A 23,089-nucleotide genomic window follows, 5' to 3' on the forward strand; every position below is an offset into this window, starting at 1 on the left:
GAATGGAGTGGAAGATGGCCCAAGCTTGTGCTTGGGCCCCTGCACCCGCGTGGGAGACCTGGAAGAAGCTCCTGGCTCCTGCCTTCGGATCAGCACAGCTCTGGCTGTTGGGGCCAACTGGGGAGTGAACCAGTGGATGGAAGACCTCTCTCTCTCTCTCAGCCTCTCCCTCTCTGTGTAACTCTGACTTTGAAATAAATAAATAAATCTTAAAAAAAAAAAAAAAAAAAAGAACCAAGCTTGAGCCATGAGCTGCTGCCTCCCAGGGAGTACATGAGCAGGAAGCTGGAATTGGGAGCAGAGTCAAGACCTAAATCCAGGCACTACGATGTGAGTTGCAGGTGTCCCAGCTGTCGGACTAACTGCTAGACCTACACCCACCCCTGCATTGCATTGTCCTTGAATTTTGTCATCTTCGTTTAAGAGTGTTAACTGATTTGAAACTGTTTCTCCTACTCTGGCTGTCTTTGATCATGGCAACAGCAACCTGTGGAGCTCATTCTGTCATCACTTGTTTATTGCCTGCTCTCTGTATCGTCTGAACAGGTATCATCTCCAGGCTCTCCGGCATCTCTATGTGCTGGCTGCAGAACCGAGGCTTCTGGTGCCAGTGGATGTGGATACCAACACTCCCTGCTATGCCCTCTTGGAGGTTACCTACAAGGTAACTCTTTTTCCCTGTTACTTTTTGTAATCCTATAACCAGTCTTCTGTCTTGGCAGGTCAAAATCTTTCAGAAGTGTTGTTCAGTAAAAGGTGGCAGTAATGAGTTGGCTTCTCATTAAAATGGAAACTTCCAAGGTTCTTGTACATCTTATCAAGTCAGGCTCATTTAGAGTCTATGGCTGTGATTTTTTTTTTAGGGGTTATCAGTTGCTCTTTTGTCCTTAGAGCTTATAATTTGAAAACATCCCCATTAATTTTACATGGCTGATAGTAGTAAGTTGTAAAAGCACTAATTGAGTTTAGCTATTTTTAGATTTGTAGCTAAATACTAGAAGGTCCAAAATTGTATATTTGGAAAGAGACCTTTCATTTAAATTCAGACATAGATTACAAGTCCAGTATCTTTCTTTCATTTCACAAATTATTAATTGTATTTTATGTTTCAAAACTGTGGTAGGTATAGGAGTGAAAACACGAGATGATATTGTCATATTTCACTTCATTGAGCATGGTTGTAATGGTAATTGAGGATATGGGTGGAATGGAGAGAAGTGCCTTTGGCCAGCTATGGTGGTTAGGGTGGCTGTCAGGTGGACAGTGACCAGCTCAGAGGGGCTTGTTTCTAGCTGAGAAGACATGTGCAAAAACCCAGAGGCCTTGAAGTGCAACCCTTCAGTATTGCTGGCCTGTGATGGGCAGGCTTGAAGTGATGAGAGCTGATGAGTGCCCTCAAGGAATTTAGGCTGTGGTCCCTTAAGACTTGAGTATCGGAGAGTATCTCATGCCTGTTAGTTTCTGGACAAACTGGGCAAGGGTTAGGTGTAGAGTAGTGCTTGTTTCTTTTTGTAGTTTCTGCTGACTACCTTGTGAACTGTGACTATACTTTTACATTTGTAAAGGGCACTCAGTGGTATGAACAAACCAAAGAAGAATTGATGGCTCCTACCCTTCTTCCAGAACTCCACCTTTTAAAACAGGTAAGTTGGGCATGACTTAAGGATGCTTGTCCAAGGGATAAATTACAACTGAACAGCATAGCCTTAAAGATAGCTAAATTAAATCCTGCTTTCACCATGTTTTGTAGAAAACAACAGTAGGAGGACTAATCCTGGAGAACAGAAGAGGTCTTGGCGAGCTTTACTAATAGATTAGATGGGCTCAAAGCGCTGAGGCTTGCATACTTTTTGTCAGGAAATGGAGCTTGTTAACCTCCAGATGTGTCTTTCCAGCTAAGTTGCTATTTCCCCTGAGAAGCATGAGCTTCAGTTTGTCAAACTAGCACTTTTCAGGTTGGGGCTGACTATGTTCATGTTCATCTCCACAGATTAAAGTTAAAGGCCCAAGATACTGGGAACTGCTTATAGATTTGAGCAAGGGAACACAACACTTGAAGTAAGTATATTGGATTTCTTTATATTATACCTTTTAGGAAGAGTATAGGAAGTGTATAGAAGTATATGGGAGGGTATAGCTTATTATCTAGCATGTTACTTGGCACTCTTTCATCTCATATAAGATGGTATATATTGTGTTAAAGTGGTCTGTATCCTTGAAAAAGGGTTTGCATTAGAAAATGAAAGTTTGAAGTTAGAAATCAAACCTAAATATTTTTATTTCTTAAGAAATTTGAACTGACTTAATTTGGAGCAGTCATTGAATTATCTCTTGATAAAGAATATAAGATTTGGTTTAAGGAAAGAGGATTCTATTGTAATAACTGACATTTGTCACACGCATCTTCTTTTGTATCTCTTTATCATGCCCTTGTTAGAAGGTTCTCTTACATTTAAGATTGTAATAGATTACTTGGGGTGGAAATAGCCATATTTGAGTAATTACTTTGGATGTTAATAATTTTATACCTTAGGTAATTGCAAATTAAGTCTTTATAAGTTTCCAGAAAGTTTAACAAGAATGTAAGTTTTTATGGTTTGCTCTCAAAATATATTTTCCCAAATGGTTCATAGAATAGCTGTTTTTTTATATTGTCTTATCTTTAGATTTGAGGCATTACTTTATATTTCTGCTGTAAACCAGTAAATAGATACTTAGTAACTCTAGTATCCCATGCATAGTGCAAAGAGGGCGTTAAAGAATACCAAATTGTGTAAGGTACAATACTATCATAGAAGCTCATTTTTGAGTAGAGTCAGAATGCCTTCCCTTTTAATAAGTGCCATGATTCTAGATGCCACAGACAGGCAAAACTTTATTTTAGATTCTCTCGTAGTGGATTGATTTAGGCAAAATATACACATGTATATAAATAATATTTTAAGGATTTATTTATTTAATTGCAAGGTAGGTTTAGAGAGAGAGGGAGAGACAGAGATCTTCCCTCTGCTGGTTCACTCCCCAAATGGCTGAAAAGGCTAGGGCTGGCCAGAGCTTAAGTTGGGAGCCAGGAGTTTCTTCCAGGTCTCCTATGTGGATGGCAGGGAGCCAAATACATGGGCCGTCTTCTGCTTTTTCATGGATTAGCAGGGAGCTGGATGAGAAATAGTGCAGCCAGGACTTGAACCGGTACCTATATGGGATGCTGATGTCGCAAGTGGCATCTTAGCCTGCTGTGCCATGATGCCAACCTGTAGTCATATTCTTTAGTGGGAAATGGTAAAGACTTTACATCTTGTGAACTTGGTGTTGGAAGCACCTTTCCAGTTAGGAACTATCAATAATACCTCATATTAAATTCAATCTTTTTTTATTTCAGGTCCATCCTTTCCAAGGATGGGGTTTTATATGTTAAGCTCAGGGCGGGTCAGCTCTCCTACAAAGAAGATCCAATGGGGTGGCAAAGTTTGTTGGCCCAGACTGTTGCCAATAGGAACTCTGAAGCTCGGGCTTTCAAGGTAGGATACGTTGGTAAAATCTGGAAGATGAGAGGAAATACCCCCAGATCCCACTGGCTTCCTCTCTTGTCGCTGTTGATTGAAAAGGCTGATTGGGTCAGACTGTTTGCTGTCCTAGGTTTAAAATACTGTAAGATTTACATTGAGTGGCTAGGAGCATCTGAGTATATCTTAACACTGTAAAAATGTAATTATTATTAATATTCCAATAATTAAAATTTACTTAATAGAAAAAAGTTGAAGAAGACTTTTGCAAGCTAACATTCGAATTTTCTGAACTACCATTTGTTTTTTAAATCTTGGAGAGGATAAAATAACAGATTTAGTCTTCTTTTATCAATTTGCTTTATTATTTGCACGGTACTTGACTGCCAATGCAATGGTGTTTGAAATAAGGAAACAGTTAAAAGAGAGTGTGAAGAATTTCATACCTATTGGGGCAGAGTCAGTACCTATTTTGATCTACATTCTAGAACTCAAATAGGTTTTCAACACCAGAAATATATTCCATAATCTAGCATTAAAATTTTTGAGTTTAACCCATTTTTAGGAATTCCATGAGTGAGTATCTTCCTGCTGAAAATATATTCTCCGAAGTCATTAGGAGCCTGAAGCAGACAGCTGAGCTAGCCCAGGGGCAGCCAGACAGCTGAGTTAGCATTTCCCAGGGAAGGAGACAGCAGCTGATTTTAATTCAACTTGCATTTTATTACTTATTGTTAGATTTCATTTTAGGGTAGCTGCTTATGACTGAGCCTTTGTTAGAATTCCCAGGGTTAGTATTAGTGAATTTTGCTTAGCAGTATTCAGTAGGTTGTCTATCAACTACTGTAGAGGATTTTTGGACGAAATTAAATTAGTACAATTGTTTCTTCTAAAAACTAGAGCCTATGTCAAAGACCCAAATCCAATTTGTAGAGAAAACAGGTAAGTTCAGACTTGAGTTTGAATAGGGAAAGTATATACAATTCAGGACATCTCAATTTCCTGCCTGTTAGTCCAGAAATAAATTATGGGTCTCAGTGGAAAATAGTAATATTTTCATATTCCGTTTTCAGCCTTCAACTTAGTGTGATATTCTGTTTCTTTGTTTTACCAGTTTTTGTTGTGGTGGTAAAATATGTGTAACAAAATTTCCTCTCATAACAGTTGTTAAGTACAGAAGTTCAGTGATGTAAAGCACGTTCACATTGTTGTACAGCCATCACCACCGTCCAGCTCTAGGACTCTTGAGGACCTGAAACTGGACCCATTAAACACACACTCCTCATTCGCCCTCCTGCCCCTGCAACCCCCACTCTACTTTCTGTCTCTGTGACTCATTACACGAAGTTCCTCATCTGTGTAGGATACAGTATTTGTTGTCTGTGACTGACTGATTTGAGTGATGCTCCTTCTTCATTACCTCCTTGGTAGCAGTTACGCTTCCTAGTAGGCTTTTAGTTAGTGAAGGAGGGAAAGTGTTTTGGGGTTGAGTTTTGTGAGAATGAATGTATTAATGGACTTTGATAAATTCTAACTTCTTAGCAGAGTGATGGAACTCAGTGAGTTTGCATCATCTTAACTGGGTGGGAGCATTGTGTGAGGAGGAGGAGGCAGCGGCTTACAGCTATGTGCATTACAGTGTGAGAAGTAAGGAAAATAATCCTTTATTGTCTCACGTATATTATTCTTTGTTTTTTTTTTAGCCAGAAACAATTTCAGCATTCACTTCTGATCCAGCTCTTCTGTCATTTGCTGAATACTTCTGCAAGCCAACTGTGAATATGGGTCAGGTATGCATTCTCTATGGTTTCTGAGCTCTAGCACTACAATTTGTTATCCTGCCTGTTAACCACTGAAAACCTCTGCACTATCTGTATTTATATTGAGGTTGATGACAGGCTCAGGCACACTGGTTACTTTTTGCTTGATGAGTGTAGATTTTTCTGTAGTAACTCCCTACCTTGATAGAAGAAATAACTTAAATTTCCTCACATTTTTCTGGCATAGTAGCTTAGCCGGTGAAATTGCTACCTGGGATGCTGGCATCTCATATGGGTGCCAGTTCATGTCTGCTGCTCCACTTTTGATCCAACTCCCAGCTAATGGCCTGTGATAAGCAGTGGAAGACGACCTAAGTACCTGGGCACCTGCCACCCATGTGGGAGACCCAGAAGATGCTCTTGGCTCCTGCCTTTGGCATGATCCCACCCTGGCCACTGAGACCATCTGGGGAATGAACCAGTAGATGGAAGACCTCTCTCTGACTCTCCCTTTCTTTCTGTAACTCTGACTTTTAAATAAATAAAAATCTTTTTTTTTTTCCATTTTTTTATTCTTTGTTTTTTTCTTATAAATAAAAATCTTTAAAAAGATTTTTAACAACTGTGGTACAGTTGTTTCTTGAATTGATTTTGGACTATACTTTCATGTGCTACAAAAAGCTTCTGATTTTCCACAGAAACAGGAAATTCTGGATCTCTTTTCTTCAGTACTCTATGAGTGTGTGACTCAGGAGACTCCAGAGATGCTCCCTGCCTACATAGCAATGGACCAGGTATGATCTCAAGAACCCGTGTTCCCAGGATCCTGCCAAACAGTATGGCAAGGTTCCCTGTGTGTCTTCCTTTCACGTTCTTGTTTGCTTTTAGCAATTTTAGAAATGAAGCCCTATCAAAGTTGAAAGCTCTGTATCTCTTCCAAAAGTTTAGAGTTTAGAAGACAGAAGTACCCTTGGTTGGGGAGGGAGTCATCTTTTCCCCTTCTGTCTTTCCCCCACACTAGGAGAGGAGGCGAACATTTCCTGCCTCCTTTCTTTAGTGTCCTTAGGTGGTCTCTTGCCTCCCTGTTGGTGAAGCCACTTCCTGAAGGACTGAATGAGCAGCAGGTGAGTAAGTCACCTGTGAGGAGTTCAGGAGGGTGCAGTGGCGTGGCAGGGCTCAGGGCAGGACTTACTCACAGGTGACTGGCTGAAGGCCTTTGGTGTCTTAATTATTCAGAGGCTTGAGCCAAGAACGAGCTTGTTTGCTGTTGCTGCTGCTACCTGAGAGCTGCTTAGGTGGGCTCCAGTTGAAGAAGGGGAGCCTTGTCCCTGCTCCCAGAGAAGGGCCCTGTGGGGGCAGACTGACCAGACACAGAATGCATCCTCCCACTGCCATTTATTTCTCTTAGGGCTACATTTACAGAATCCAGCTCTGAGAAAGAGAAGATTAGAGCGCTGCGCTCATTAAGTGGATTACTGTTCTTTCTTCCTCAAGGCTATCAGACGACTTGGAAGAAGAGAAATGTCTGAGACATCTGAACTTTGGCAGATCAAGTTAGTGTTAGAGTTTTTCAGCTCACGAAGCCATCAGGAACGGCTGCAAAACCACCCTAAGCGCGGGCTCTTTATGAACTCTGAGTTCCTGCCTGTTGTGAAGTGCACTATTGATAACACCCTGGACCAGTGGCTCCAAGGTAATGAGAGCATTGGGCCCTTGTGCTTTTAACATATGCTGGACTCATATTGTTTCATTGGTTGGCAAGATACGTCCCATTATAAACCACAATGGTTTCTAGCTAGATGAATTGGACTCTGATTATCTACTTCTACTTCTTTAAAAAATAACATTTTACTCCACTTTTTAAACCATGTGCAGAGAATGTGTAATAGCTTTTTAAATATCGCTTCACTCTTGGGACCTTGTTTTTTTTCCCTAGTGTCTGTTCAGGTTTTCTTTCTAGAACCTCTTGTTGTCTGTTTCTTAGGGGTGTGGCCTGTCACCTACCTGAGGCCTGAGTCGTTTTCTTCCTCTTTTTGTCCCTCTACCCTCTGTACACTCAGGACTTGATGTGTGTGTATTGTTCTCTCAGCTCAGTGAGCCCTGGGGCAGCATGGAACAGTGACTTTTTGCCAGCAGACGCACTGGTTTACAATTTTGAGAAATGGCAAATTTATTTGTAATAGTGTAAAAGTGATTTTCACTCATAGGAAGCAAAAGGTGGGGCCTTTTGATTTATAGAAAGCTATCTTAAGTGTTGTATGTGCTTGAAATTGATTTTCAGTAGTCAACTCTAGGATCTTTTCAGATCGTTTAGATGTTTCCAATACATACCTGTTGTCAACCTGGTTTGGGTAACTGCTAACCTAGTAATATCAGTAATAGCACTTCTTGCTTGATTCTTTAAAGATATTAGTAGTCAGAAGAACCAAAGAGTTTGAATGTAGTTCAGTTAGATCAAAACTATCCACCTGTGATTCTAGAAAATTAGTTTTTGGAGAAAATTATAAACCAGATGGTGAGGGATACACATAGAAAGTAGCAGTTTTGAATTGTCTGTATTCAATAGCTGCCTACTATCTGTCTTTTCCTCTTGGGATTCAAAAGATGGTATAATGTCAAAACTCTTAAAAACAGTCATATTTATTCTCATTTTTTGGGAAAAATATGTTATTAGTAGATTTTATTATTTTAATTCATTTTAGCGTTTGACCCCCTTTACTATAGATTAGAAATAGATCCTCTGCTATAAGATCTTTGTTATAGATAAGAAATTTGTCCTTAAATGTTGGCAGCTTCTCTGACCTGCCCATTTCATGCAGTGAAATGAAACTTTGGTAGTGACTGGGCGTTCTCTCAGTGTTCCAGTCGTCTTCTTCCCGGGTGCACGGGGTGATTTTCAGCAGTGCTTGGGCCTCCATCAGATTTTACTTCCATTCTGACTGACTTTTTTCAGTGAAGAACTATGACTTTGTAAAGACTGTTAAATAGTTGGTGTCCTATCTCACAGGTGCTAGCAGTTGGTTTGGGGGAAACAAATTAATTGAAGTTATAGAGCCCGTGTATCTGCATTGGGGAATGTCATTCATAATTGTGTCTCAGTAGAAAACACAGATGCATTTGTGGACTTCTAGGATCAGTCATTCATAACCCAAACTACATTCACTGAATCTGAAAATTCAGTATACTTACTATGTTCTTTGTTTTGTGTGTATTGCTACTTTAATTGTAATCTTTGGGAAAATGAGTTTTGGGTTTCATAACTTAAAGTTTTGTTAACTATCTAATATTTTATTGTAGAAAATGTAAAATATAAGCAAATTAAAGAGTGGTGTAATCAATCCTATCATGAGTTTCAGAACGAATGAACATTCTGCCATTCTTGTATCAGCTGTACCTTCACCCATTATGACCCTAATTTTTTTTTCCAAATTGTGCCATTTTACTTTCCCATTGGCAGTGGAATGCCATGCAGTTTTTGACACTATCATTGGTTTTAATTATAATGATTATGCATATCTCATTATCATTGTAAGGTACATTTCCTTAATAACCAATGCACATTTATTGTGCTTACTGGCTATTAATATACTTTGTAAGGTGTCTTTCAACTTTTTATACATTTTTAAAATTGGTTGTCTTGATTATTGAGTTGTAGGACTTTTTAATATTCTAGTTACAAGTTCTTTCTTTTTTTCTTCTTTAAAGATTTACTTATTTATTTGAAAGTCAGAGTTAGAGAGAGGAGAGGAAGAGATAGAGGGAGAGGTCTTCCATCCCCTGGTTCACTCCCCAATTTGCCACAGTGGCCGGAGCTGCACCGATCCGGAGCCAGGAGCTTCTTCTGGGTCTTCCCACGCAGGTGCAGGGGTTCACGGTCTTGAGCCATCTTCTACTGCTTTCCCAGGCTATAGCAGAGAGCTAGATCTGAAGTGTAGCAGCCAGGATACGAACCAGCACCCATATGGGATGACGGCACTGCAGTCAGCGGCTTTATCTGCTATGCCACAGCGCCAGTCCCTACAAGTTTTTTCTTTTTTTTTTTTTTTAAACTTTTATTTAATGAATATAAATTTCCAGTGTACAGCTTATGGATTACAATGGCTTCCCCCTCCCATAACTTCCCTCCCACCCGCAACCCTCCCCTCTCCCGCTCCCACTCCCCTTCCATTCACATCAAGATTCATTTTCAATTCTCTTTATATACAGAAGATCAATTTAGTATAAAGATTTCAACAGTTTTCACCCATATAGAAACACAAAGTGAAACATACTGTTTGTGTACTAATTATAGCATTAAATCAAAATGTACAGTACATTAAGGACAGAGATCCCACATGAGGAGCAAGTGCACAGTGGCTCCTGTTGTTGACCCAACAAATTGACACTCTAGTTTATGGTGCCAGTAACCACCCTAGGCTCTCGTCATGAGTTGCCAAGGCTATGGAAGCCTTCCAAGTTTGCCGACTCTGCTCATATTTAGACAAGGTCATAAAAGACAGAGTGAGGATAGTAACCAATGATCCTAAGAGTGGCATTTACCAGGTTTGAACAATTATACAGCATTAAGTGGGGAAGTGGGCCATCAGTACACACAGGTTGGGAGTAGAGCCATTGGTGGTAGAGTAGAGGTTATGATTACAAAGGAATGAGGCCCAAGTGCACTAGACAGGGTCTAGAACAAAGGACAGAGTCATTATTAGAGGAGCTAAGAAAGGTGCTGTCTAAGCTACAAGTAATTTTTCTGATTGAGAGGCAAATAGAACCTGATAGAAGGGGCTTGATAATAATCTGGTGGGCTTTAGGCCTTGTAAGTTAAGAGGCCCAGACCTATCTATCTCTTCACATGGGGTACATCCTAAGGGAGGTGTGAACCTCCTAGGGGAAGGCACTCTGTTGACTTTCATTACTTGGCTGGCCTGGGAGGAGAGCTGGCCAGGTAAAGGCAGGTGGCATCTCTAACAAGAAATTTACAGTTCTGCCTGCAATGTTGCTGACCCTACTTGACCATCCCCTCAGCTGCAGTGGTCACTTTGGAAGTTGGGCTGAGTGAAGGGCTTTTCAGCTTAGAGCCAATAAGATCTGTGGCTCTGACCTGGGCATCCTTCGACTCCAGGGCAGGTCCATTTCCAGTGATCCAACTCTTGGCAGTCACCCATATGGGATGACGGCACTGCAGTCAGCGGCTTTATCTGCTATGCCACAGCGCCGGTCCCTACAAGTTTTTTCTTAAACATAAATGTTTTCTTCTTGTCTGTTCATTTTCTTGAAAACATTTTCTGATGAACTGGCATTCCTGATGATGAAACCTAGTTTCTCAGTTTGTTTTATGGTTATTTTTTCTGAGTTCAAAGAAGTCTTTCCCACTCCAGCTAATGACAACTTTTTGTTATATTTTCTATTAAAAGCTTTACAATTTCAGCTTTTATAATTATGTATATGATTCATCTCAAATGAACTTTTTATGTGGTGTGAGGTAGCAGTTGAGGGTCATTTTTTAAAAAAAATAGATACACAGTTATTTTTAGGACCATTTGTGGAAAAGGCATTTCTTTCTCATTGAATTGCTGTAGTGCCTTTGCTGAAAATTGGTCGACTACAAAGTGTGAGTTTGTGTCTGGAGTCAGTCTGTACTGTTGATCTGTCTCTCCTTGTGCCAGTGCCACATTGTCTTCATTACTGTAGGTTTGTGGTGGTTTTGTTTTTATTATTATTTAATTTTTATTTTTTATTTTAAAGGCGGGAATGGGGGAAGGTGGGGGAAGAGAAAGAGAGAGAAACACAGAGATCTTCCATCCACTGGTACACTCCCTAAATGTCTGAAACAGCCAGGCTGAAGCCAGGGGCTGAGCTGTCTGGGGCTCCCACATGCGTGGCAGGGACCAAGTACTTGAGTCGTCACCTGTGCCTCCCAGGGTGCACGTTAGCAGGAAGCTGCAGTTGCCAGTGGAGCTGGGACTCGAAGCCAGGCCCTCTAACACAGGATGCTTCCCAAGTCATGTCTCCGCCGCTGTGCTGGGTGCCCACCTCCATTGCTGTAGGTTTATAATCAGCTTTGAAACTAGTGTAGTGTCTTCCTGGCTAAAGCCAAATTTATAGTGTTAAATGTTTAAAATATAAAAGAAGAGAGGTCTCAAATCAATAATCTTAAGTTTTTACTTCAAGAAGCTAGAAAAAGAAAAGGAAAGTAAACCCAAAGTAAGCAAGTAGGAGCAGAGTTAGTGAAACTGAAAAACACTAGGGCCAAGTCAGTGAAACGAAAACCTGGCAGGCGAGGGAAAGCCATTAGAGGGGAGCTGGGAACCACTGTGCTTGTCCTTCTTTTTTTATTTATTTATTTATTTATTTATTTTGACAGGCAGAGTGGACAGTGAGAGAGAGACAGAGAGAAAGGTCTTCCTTTTGCCGTTGGTTCACCCTCCAATGGCCGCCGCGGTAGCGCGCTGCGGCCGGCGCACCGCGCTGTTCCGATGGCAGGAGCCAGGTGCTTATCCTGGTCTCCCATGGGGTGCAGAGCCCAAACACTTGGGCCATCCTCCACTGCACTCCCTGGCCACAGCAGAGAGCTGGCCTGGAAGAGGGGCAACCAGGACAGGATCGGTGCCCCGACCGGGACTAGAACCCAGTGTGCTGGCGCCGCAAGGCGGAGGATTAGCCTGTTGAGCCACGGCGCCGGCCTATTTTATTTTATTTTTTGACAGGCAGAGTGGATAGTGAGAGAGAGAGACAGAGAGAAAGGTCTTCCTTTTGCCGTTGGTTCACCCTCCAATGGCCACTGCGGCTGGCGTGCTGCGGCCGGTGCACCACGCTGATCCGATGGCAGGAGCCAGGTGCTTCTCCTGGTCTCCCATGGGGTGCAGGGCCCAAGCACTTGGGCCATCCTCCACTGCACTCCTGGGCCACAGCAGAGAGCTGGACTGGAAGAGGGGCAACCGGGACAGAATCCAGCGCCCCGACCAGGACTAGAACCCGGTGTGCCTGCGCCGCAAGGCAGAGGATTAGCCTATTGAGCCGCGGCGCCGGCCTTGCTTCCCTTCTTAATAGGCTGTTGAAGGATCTCTTCTCGTCTCCTTTAATTTCTCTTTCTCTACTGCTCCCCAAATCCCAAGTGTTTCTTTTTCTTTTTTTTCTTTCTTCTTTTTCTCCCCCCCCCCCCCTTTTTTTTTTTTAAGATTTACTTATTTGAAAATCAGCTACACACAGAGAGATCTTTCATCTGCTAGTTCACTCCCCAAATGACTGCAACAGCCAGGGCTGGGCTGATCCAAAGCCAGGAGCCAGGAGCTTCTTCCAGGTCTCCCACATGAGTGCAGGGAGGGGCTCATGGACTTGAACCATCCTCTGCTGCTTTCTCAGGCCATAGCAGAGAACTGGATTGGAAGTGGAGCAGCCAGGGCTCAAACCATGGCCATATGGGATACCAGCACTACAGGTGGTGGCTTTACCTGCTATCCCCACAGTGCCCGCCCACCAAGTGTTTTCACCTCCCAGGAGACTAACTTCCTAACTGTTGTGTTCAGCGGACTTTACAGCTCACTCCATCTACCGTGTTGAGGTTTCCCTCAGCTAATCACTGTGTCAGGGAAATGAGATTGCCTTGATTACCTATGGCAGTGGTTCTCAGTGGTTCCTGGTTCGGCAGCAACATCACAGGGGGACTTACTTTAGAAATGCAGTGTTTCTAGTCCCACCCCAGAGCTAGTGAGTCAGAAATTCTGGGGTTGGGGCCTGCCTGTGTGTTACTAAGTCCTCTCAGTGACTCTGATGGACAGTGAAGTTTGAGATCTAGTCTTGGAGCTGAGGTCAGCCCCTCAAATGTCACACAGTGGAGGGAAGGGTGGTAACAAGTTGTCTGGGAGATCACCACAGTGACTGCTACGCCTTTATGACACTTAGCACTTGTAGTTACACATTTGTTTGTGTCCTTATTTATGTCATCTTTCTCACTCCAGAACAGGCCAAACTCTGCAGTAACAGGTGCTTAGTCTAGTTTGCTGCAGTAGCCTCAGTGCACAGCATAGTACCTGGTTGATAAATGACAAGTGCGCAGAAACTCTTGATGGCAGAGTAATTACATTCAGGTATCCCTGGGCCTCTTGTTCCGCTGTCAGTTGCTTCCATTGCATTTGTTTTTCTTCCACAGCCGGGGGTGACATGTGTGTGCACGCCTACCTCAGTGGGCAGCCCTTCGAGGAATCTCAGCTGAGCATGCTGGCCTGCTTCCTCGTCTACCACTCGGTGCCTGCTCCACGCCACCTGCCGTCTGTGGCACTAGAAGGTACTTGCATAATGAAAGCTTCTTTTCAGGACCTCCATTACCAATAGCCTTAGGTTTTTACTTTCTTGGTAGGAAAAATTTCTATTGAGTTATGTTCTCTGGTTCTTCATTAATGATTCATTGGCATTGCTGAGAGTTTTTTCTGAAAAAAAAAAAAAAAAAAAAAAAAAAAAAGAACCTGTCAACTTTACACATGTGTAAACTTTCATTTATAGTCACCCAAGGATGGATTCTTCATAGAACCCCAAACACTGGTCTGCGCCATTAGACTAGATGTTCATATTATTCTTCTCTGTCAATCCATTTTTTAAAAGATTTATGGATTTATTTGAAAGGCAGAGTTACAGAGGGATGGGGAGAGAGAGAGATCTTCCATCTGGTGACTCACTCCCTCAGATAGCTGCAGTACCCAGGAGCCTGGAACTCCGTTCGTGTATCCTAGGCACATGAGCATGGAGCTGGATCGGGAGTAGAATAACAGGACTCAAGCCCATGCTCATATGGGGTACCAGCATCACCTCACAGGAGCGGTGTAACCACTGTGCCACAGGGCTGGCACCTATTCGTTTTTAAACTACAGTTTTCAATTTTTTTTTCTTGTAAGATCCTGTCTTTATTTTATTTGCAAGATAGAGACAGACAGAAAGCACTCCTATGTGCTGGTTTACTCCTCAAATGCCCTCAGTAAAGCCAGGAGCCTAGAACTCAATCCAGGTCCCCCATGTGGGTGGCAGGAACCCAATCAACTTGAGCCATTACTGCTGTATCCCAGGTCTGCATTCGTGGGAAGCGGAAGTCAGGAATCAGAGCCAGGAATTGAATCCAGTCACTCTGATCTGGGATGTGAATGTCACAAGTGGCATCTTAGCTGCTAGCCAAAGCCCATCCTGGTTTTACCATATACATCTATTTGTGTGTATGTGTGTGTAAAATCTTAAATCCTAAAATTGTAAAGCTTTAAATGAACAAGTGCTTAATTTTGTATGTGTTTGACTTTTTTCATAAGAGGATTTAAAAATAATGTTGGCCGGTGCCGCAGCTCACTTGGCTAATCCTCCGCCTGTGGCGCTGGCACCCCAGGTTCTATTCCCAGTTGGGGCACCGGGTTCTATCCCGGTTGCCCCTCTTCCAGGCCAGCTCTCTGCTGTGGCCCAGGAAGGCAGTGGAGGATGGCCCAAGTGCTTGGGCCCTGTACCCGCATGGGAGACCAGGAGGAAGCACCTGGCTCCTGGCTTTGGATTGGTGCAGCGTGCCGGCCATAGCGGCCATTTGGGGGGTGAACCAACGGAAAAGGAAGACTTTTCTGTCTCTTTCACTGTTTAACTCTGCCTGTCAAAAAAAAAATAATAATGTTAGCACTTACCTGTTCTTTAGAATACAGCAACAGTTTGTCCAGTAAACTGAATAATAAAATGATGAGTTATGAGCATCTTTATTTGTATCTCTTTCACTATCTTTCTCTTTTAAATATTTTATTTATTTGAAAGGCAGAGAGAGAGTAAGATATCTTACATCCATTGGTTTACTCCCCAAATGGCTGCAACAGTCAGGGCTGGGCCAGTCCAAAGCCAGAAGCCAGGAACTCCCTCTGTGTCTCCAGCATGGATGGCAGGGACCCAAGGACTTGGGCCTTTACCTGCTGCTTTCCCAGGCCTGCCAGCAGGGAGCTGGATCGGAAGTGGAGCACCTGGGACTCACACCAGCACTCTGGCTGTGGGGTCCCGGCATCACAAGGGACAGCCTGATGCACTGAGGCACAGTGCCCTCTCCTTGGGCAGCTTTCAAACTCCAGGTTGCCCAGGCTGCACTCGTCATCAGTTCTAGGGCTGAGAATCAGTGCTTCCTGGAGTGAGAAGCTGGAGCAACTTCTCTGTTGCTCATCTGCAGCCCGTATTCTTTGTTTTAGGTAAAAAAATTGAGTGCATGAATTAGGAATTAAAATATAAGAACCAATCAGAAGTCACTTAAGTAGTAATAGAAGGTACTAGTTTTACCTTCTATAATTAAACAGTATTATAAAGATTTCACATATAACTGTCTTACTTTCTGAAGTAACAGGATAGATATGTTTAGATTTTTTTTTAAACTTTTTATTTATTTGACAGGTAGAGTTCTAGACAGTGAGAGAGAAAAGTCTTCCTTCCACTGGTTCACCCCCCAAAAGGCCACCACAGCCAGCACCGCGCTGATCTTCTTCCTGGTCTCCCATGCGGGTGCAGGGCCCAAGCACTTGGGCCATCCTCCACTGCACTCCCAGGCCACAGCAGAGAGCTGGACTGGAAGAGGAGCCACCAGAACTAGAACCCAGCACCCATATGGGATGCCGGTGCCGCAGGCAGAGGATTAACCTAGTGTGCCACAGTGCCTGCCCCGATATGTTTAGATTCTTATCATTGCATGAGGAAAATTTCATCATTTAAATATTGTCTTTGGCTGATTGTTCTCAAAGGGAAGAATGTCTGCTTTAAAACTGTGTTTCTGCCGTTTCCTTGAGAGGGGTTGTATAATTTATTCAGTGATGTGACCTTTTCCTTCATTTCTGTTTCTTTAGGAAGCACAAGCTTTGCTGAGCTGCTCTTCAAATTTAAGCAGCTGAAAATGCCTGTGCGAGCTTTGCTACGACTGGCTCCTTTGCTGCTTGGAAATCCACAGCCGATGGTGATGTGACATTTCTGGTGGGCAACTCACCTTTAAATGAGGCTTCAGCACAGAAATATGACCAAACATCACAGCTGATGAAGCATTTATAAGTTGTATAATATAACTAGAGGGAGATGAGCTGCACAAGCCTCAGTGTATTTTAAAATCTATGTGTTTTAAATATTCCAGAGACTCTGTCGCTGTCATTTAACATTGTATGGCATATAAAATTGAGTTAAAATTACTTTTTGTAAATAAATTTTTTGGGTTTGTTTTCAGAACTCTGGATGGTTGCTTTAGTTTTGGACTTGAGGGAACAGACGGTGCGTGCTGGGGCGGGTGTGGGTGTGTAGAGCCCCTGACGGGCGGTGGTGTTGGCGAGGTGGCCGCCACACAGGGCAGAGTTTTGAAGGAAGCTGCGCCATGACGTCTCACTTGTGGCAGCAGGAGCTGCAGAACTTGCATGTTTCCTAACATGTCACAATTGTCCTGTCAGATCGTTTGTCCCTCCTGTGACAGTGCCAGGCATTCTGAGGTGTGAGAACCTCAAACAGGAGAAAGGAGAGTGACACCCCAGTGCAAAATTGTCCAGCATGAAGTTGTATGGACTGAATTGTGTCCCACCAGAATTGTATGTTGAAGTCCCAAACTCCAGCACAACTGTTTGGAGACAGGCTTGCAGGAGAAACTAAGGTTAAATGAAGCCCTAAGGATGGAGCCCTAATGCAGGAGAATTGGTGGCTTTATAAGAAGAGGAGAGAGCCGGATTCTTGTCTCTGTGGGTCTGTGCCATGGGAGGGCACCACGAGAAGCCAGGAGTGCCTCTCCAGGAACCCTGTCAGCCGGCACCTCCTCCGCCCTGACCTGCAGCCCCCACTGTGAGAAGCACATTTGTGTTCTTTAAGGCCTCCCCAGCAGGTAGTGTTTTGTTATGGTAGCCCAAGCAAACTCATATGTGAAGTCTGTTGTGAATAGATAAAATGTGAAGTTCTCACTGGAGGGTCTTCAGAGATTGTGGTTTAAAACAAAGGATAGCCCGTTTCTAGCCAGGATTTAGAGAACGTCCATCAGTTTCCAGATGAGATGTTGATGAAAGACACTCACAGAAGGGCGTCTCCAGCTCAAGTCCCTAGTGCAGGAGGAAGGCGGCTCCCGGCTGTCCAGATTCTGACTGGCGCCCTGGGCTTCTGATCGCAGCGGGACCAGAAGCTGCACGAGCTTCATCCATCGACTTCCTATTTTCTCCACATCTGCAATTGTGCTGTTTGAGTCTTTGCGTACAAGCTGAAGCGGAAAAGTGTTTCCCTCGCAGCTCTGGCAGTGGCCCACGCGGGGCGGCCTCTGCAGGAGAGCCTTCGCTCAGGAGGCGTGCACCTTGGGCAGAGTCGCTCCTTCCAGACGCTCGGTGTTTCACTGTCGTGCCTGCCCCCAGGCTTGCTCCCACTGTGGCTGACTGAGAGGCCAACAGAGGTGCTTGCTTTCACACTTACATAGGTTTTCTTCTAACCAAAAATAAAAGAGAAAAATTAACTGATAGATTCTGAAAATGCCTTTGAATCAAGACTTAAAGAACTCAGTGTCCGGACAGCTGCTGCTGTGCCAGTCTCAGTTATTTATGGTCGGTTGTGTGCTGTCCCCTGAATAAGCGACGACTCGAGGGACAGATATTTACACATATACTAACTCACACGCTGGGGAGAACTGTCAGTAGCACACTGTCAACAAAAGCAGGCCAGGCTTTAAAAAGGGGCATACAGGCCGGCGCCGCGGCTCACTAGGCTGATCCTCCGCCTTGCGGCGCCGGCACACCGGGTTCTAGTCCCAGTCGGGGCACCGATCCTGTCCCGGTTGCCCCTCTTCCAGTCCAGCTCTCTGCTGTGGCCAGGGAGTGCAGTGGAGGATGGCCCATGGGAGACCTGGAGAAGCACCTGGCTCCTGGCTTCGGATCAGCACGGTGCGCCGGCCGCAGCGTGCTGGCCGCGGCGGCCATTGGAGGGTGAACCAACGGCAAAGGAACACCTTTCTCTCTGTCTCTCTCTTTCACTATCCACTCTGCCTGTCAAAAAAATAAAATAAAAAATAAAAAGGGGCATACAGAAAGACTGCGGACATCTGGAAATCGCATTTGTTGGTGTCGGGATTAGCCGGCAGGTTGCAAAGAGCACTTTCTGGGCAGTCTGCCCTGGGGCAGGCATGCTAGGATCATCGGAGAAACCAAGTCCAGGCACAGGCCCTCAGATCACGAGCGTGTACTCTTGCCAGCCTCCTCAGAGCCTCAGGCACGAAGAGCTGGAGAACCGCGCAGGCTGGGAGGTGCTAGCCCAGAAGCGGCGCCGGTCACTTCCAGTTACAGTCCGCAGGCCAGAAGTCATCACACTGCTCCGCCTCCTGTCCACCGTGGGGAGGGAAGGCTGATGCTGGAGAGGTCAGTAACCTCTGCTATGTTACTAGCAGTCCCCTGTCTTGTCTTTTCTGTTGCAAAGACAGAAATACGTGTCATTGCTTCCATAGCCAGAATGAAATGACCTCTGCAATACAAGCACACATACCCTCAGAGATCACCCTTTCTTCTCCGGTGGTCACTGGCATCTGTGCCTGCCCTTTGAAGCTCTCACACAGAGGTGGAGTTGGGAGCTCAGTAGCCACGCCAAGGCATACACACCAGGCCTTAGCAGGAGACTGTTGGCTTAAACCCCGCAGAACGGGCCCTTTGTGCCTGATTGTAAACTAGGCCACCGTGCCACCCTTGGTCTGGAATCCAGGGCACTGCATGGCTTACAGTGGGAGGCCTGACCCAGCTCACAGGGTCTCCTGACATCCCCGAGGATGCAAGAAGTGGAGGTTTCTCATCTCAGTCTGGAGATCACAACGCAGACCGCTCGGTGGGAGGCCAGCATTTGGGCTGAGTGCACAGGTGAGCGTGGGAGCCAGGATTTGGAATAGAAGCCAGGGCACATGGGAGCTGGGGCAGGAACTGCAGAAGAGTGGGTGGGTGTTGATTCTGAGGGAAGTCCGGGGCGGTCCCGCCCCTCAGAGTTGCCCCATTCTGATACCAATTTTGTGGGAACTGTATGACTGTGGAGAGCTCCCCAAACTGGGGGAAGGGGCAGAATCTGATCACGTCTGTGTCTCTAGTACGTGCTGTTTTCAAGTAAGTAGCAGTGGAAGGCAGTGGAGGGGAGGCTGGAGCAGCGGCTGCCCTGATGAGTACACTGGGCCAGAGGCCTCCACACACAGGCACCGTGCTCAGTCTCTTGCTGCCTACAAGGGCCGCCCAGGAGCCCCCTATTACGATCACAAGCTACAGAAAAATGCTTTCAAATGAAAAATCCCAAAAATGATCCTTGGGGTTTGCGTGGACCGGCCTGGCCACAGTCCTCTTGAGTGCATGGATGAAAGAGGCCAGGATGAGGAGTAGAGGCTGCCGAGGAGGGGCCGGACTCCCAGGCAAGGGGAACCCGTTGATCAGGCACCTGCGACAACCGTCAGCCCGGAAGACCCCTTAGATGGCATCTGGTCCTGCTCCTCATCCTACAGTGGAGACCCCTTGAGGCTCGGGGAGGTGGCTGTCCCAAAGCTGCATCACTCCCCTATCAACCGTCACCAGGCTGGGCTTCCCAACCACTGCCTCCACCACCCCTGAGCCCCATCATTCCTGCCTGCCTTTTTAGAAGGAGGCAGTGCCCGGATGCAAGTGAAAGGGACCTGGTTGATTCATGAACACATTTGAAAAGCTGACAAATGAACTCTTCTTCCTCTGCGCATCTTTGGAAAAACAAAGGCCTTTGGATAATTTCTTGGCCTTAGAATCATTGACCTAGTCCCTGTGATGCTTTCTTAGTCACATAACCCTCTTAAAATTTTCTTTTACTACTGACGCCATTAACAAGAGTGTTAAATTGTTAAAACAACATCAGGAGTCACTGTGTACTTACGTCCCATGTGGGATCTCTCCTTATTAGGTTGTCCAAGGTGAAGTAATGATATAGCTAGTACTGAAACAATATTCTTACACTTTGTGGTTATGTGTGGGTGCAAACTAATGAAATCTTTACTTAGTATATACTGAAGCGATCTCCTGTATATAAAGATAATTGAAAATGAAAAAAAAAACAACAAAACCTTGGTTTTTTAAATTGGAAATTACATAGAAAAATAATCTTTTTTTTTTTTAAATTATTTTGCAGAATCTCGGTCATTAATGTGATGTAAACTGTTATTTAATGCTATAACTACTACTCCAACAGTATTTTTTTCACTTTGTGTTGCTATGGGAGGGCAAACTGTTGGAATCTATATATATATACTAAACTGATTTTCTATATATAAAGAGAATTGAAAATGAATCTTGATGGGACTGGAGGGGGAGAGTGAGTGGGAAGGGGGAGGGTTGCGGGGGGTGGGTTGTGGGGGGGGGGAAGCCTTTGTAATCCATAAGCTGTACTTTGGAAATTTATATTCACTAAATAAAAAAAAATGTTTTTTTCTTTTTCTCAACTAAAAATACTTCCTTCTGGCTTGTGTGGTACATTATAACATGAAATTAGAATTTTAAGATGAGAACTTTATTCTAAATTTTGTGAAGTCTACAAGGAGGTGCCGAATCTGTATCTCCCCTGCTTTTACTCCAGTATATGTGTGGGTGGTCCATGTAGCAGATCCCCAGGCAAGGTGAGGGTGCCGTCTGCAGTGTCGCCTCATTCCCAACTCCCCTGTCCTCTGCACTAGTTGGTTTGTGGATCATCTCGCTACTCACTGTGCATGGACATCCTTGCCGCCTCCTCAGCTTTCTCCTTGGCCTTGAACTGCGATTCCCCTGCGGTGCCAGCCAGGTAAGCATCTGCTAGCGGGAGATGCTGAGTGAGTCTGGAACCTGGAGGAGGCTGAACCATTACGGCTCTCCTGTGCTGGCCCCAGCAGATACAGGGTAGATGGTATTCCCGACTGCGGGAAGGTACTACCAGTGGCAACACGTGTCCCCGCCCCTGAGCCGCTGGCGGGTTTGCGGAGGCTTTTGCGTCCTCTGCGTGCTCCACCTGCCTCCTGGATCAACATGCTTTCTGCGTGATTCCTGAGCCAGCCCTGGGATGCCTTGTGGGATGCCGTGACCCAGATGTAAACTCTGCCCCCCCTGACCCCCTCCACCGTCCGCTTCTCAGGACCCAGGCTTTGCTTGTAGAACTTTCGCCCGCGCCACTGGCCTCCCCGCACTTGGGGTGCTGCTCACTTTCCTTTTCTACCCCCAACCCTCAGCTGCTCCCCTGGGACCCCAGCATCTCCGCAGTCCTAGCACCCTGCGCCCTCCAGCCGGGGTGGCCTCACAGCCGCAGGGCTGGTCTCCCTGTGTTTCAGTGCTGCCTCAACAGGTACGACAAAGCCACGTGCCACGTGGACAGGAAACCATGTGTGTGGCTACAAAGGGCCCAGCTCATGTGGCTTTCTTACAGAGCTTGTTTTCTAAAATGAAGGACTGTCAGAAACCTCGCTGTTTGAATTCCTATCGGTACACAGAGAACGGCCCGTGGTTGCCTGGACAGTTCAGGTCGCTGCCGTAGAGAGCAGCCGCCTGCATTCCCAGCCGGGGTGCAGCACGTCAGGGGTTCTGGGCAGGACATTCTACACCTGCTTTACTTTGCTGTATCTAAGGACCAAGAGAGGCCCCCGGGAGCTCACATGTGTCCGTTCCCCTCCTTTCCTGCTTGTCCCACAGCAGAAAGGACTCAACAGATCCTGGAAGACTCCTGGGCACCTGGAGCCTCTAACAGCAGCCGGGAGAAGGGCACACCGGGCCTCTGGGTCCGAGGGAAGCAGCTGCTGCCTGTCTGTGGTGGGCGGGAGCCTTCCCTGACTTTTGTCTGGGGGACCGGATGGACATGAGCTGAACTAGGGTAGGGAGAGAGGATTGGCCCGCAGAGATGGGGGAAGGGGTCTTGGGCCAAAGGAGCCCCAATTGGATGAGGGAACAGCAATGGGGGTGGGTGGCTGGGGCCAGCAGTGAGGATGGGGAAGGTGGTCAGCAGGAGCAGAGCTGTAGTTCAAAGTTTCTCTTAAAGTGATCCAGCCCAGTGTGTTAGGAAGACAGGTGCTAGACTTGGACACCAAACCTTACCCAGGAGGGATGATCTTTCCAAACCAGAACTCAGTGGAGTCTTAACCTCGTGAGACCCTGACATTTAAGGGGGGCTGATAGACATCTGCTTCGGTCTCCATCAGGGATCTTGGCTTATAAATGGCGGTAACTCAGCTTTAAAAGCCCAAGTAGAAAAAGGGCATTTGGATCAGCTCAGGTAACTGGAAAAGGCCAAGGCTTGGGGCCTGGGGCTCAGCTGGATCCAGGGGTTTAAATGTTTGCTGGACGGGGCCACTCTCCACTGAGTGGTTCAGTGCTGCTTTCCTGTGGACTGGTTTACTCTCAGGCTCGTTCTCTTGGGGAATGGCTGTTTGTAGCTCAGGTGCAGGCAAACCCTTGGCATTAGGGTCCAAGTCTAAGCATGGAGCCCAAGGCCAAGGTGATGTCCAAGTTCACCCTGGGTCAGTTCAAGGAGTGCAGTAGCCAGAGGGTCTCCTTTTATTCTTTTCTGCAACACTCAGCACTTAGGGTGTTTGGTTCATTACTTCTACTACTGCGATGTCAGCTACACAGGAGCCGGAAATTGACTGGCGTCGTTCCCTGCTTTATCCTCCATGCCTGGAACTAGGTCTGATCAGCTGCTCACGTGAATGAGTAAATAGATGAGTGGAATCAACCCATCTGAGCCACGTTGACCACCAGTGGGGGAAGAGAGGTTCCCTGAGGGGCAGTCCTGGGGCTAGGGAGAGTGGATGAAGAGCAGACAGCACCTGGGGACAGCGCTGTCCTTGTCCCAGGCTCCCCCAGTCTAGCCTGGGACGCAGGGAGTCCACAGACCCTT

The 23,089-nt window shown here is 45.5% G+C and overlaps 1 protein-coding gene across 1 annotated transcript in view; it reads left to right on the forward strand.

The window, feature by feature from the left end:
• ANAPC1 (anaphase promoting complex subunit 1) overlaps positions 1 to 16,434 on the forward strand; it is a 98,772-nt gene extending 82,338 nt beyond the window's left edge. Inside the window, exons 40-48 of the mRNA XM_062209850.1 lie at positions 547 to 664; positions 1,566 to 1,643; positions 1,991 to 2,058; positions 3,380 to 3,518; positions 5,207 to 5,293; positions 5,962 to 6,057; positions 6,758 to 6,956; positions 13,404 to 13,538; positions 16,090 to 16,434. Of these exons, the coding sequence (XP_062065834.1) occupies positions 547 to 664; positions 1,566 to 1,643; positions 1,991 to 2,058; positions 3,380 to 3,518; positions 5,207 to 5,293; positions 5,962 to 6,057; positions 6,758 to 6,956; positions 13,404 to 13,538; positions 16,090 to 16,205 (1,036 nt within the window). The 3' untranslated portion in view covers positions 16,206 to 16,434. The remainder of the gene's footprint in view (positions 1 to 546; positions 665 to 1,565; positions 1,644 to 1,990; positions 2,059 to 3,379; positions 3,519 to 5,206; positions 5,294 to 5,961; positions 6,058 to 6,757; positions 6,957 to 13,403; positions 13,539 to 16,089) is intronic.
• Positions 16,435 to 23,089: the final 6,655 nt, after the last annotated feature.

The sequence above is a fragment of the Lepus europaeus genome, chromosome 13, assembly GCF_033115175.1.
Source record: "Lepus europaeus isolate LE1 chromosome 13, mLepTim1.pri, whole genome shotgun sequence".
Classification (NCBI taxonomy): domain Eukaryota; kingdom Metazoa; phylum Chordata; class Mammalia; order Lagomorpha; family Leporidae; genus Lepus; species Lepus europaeus.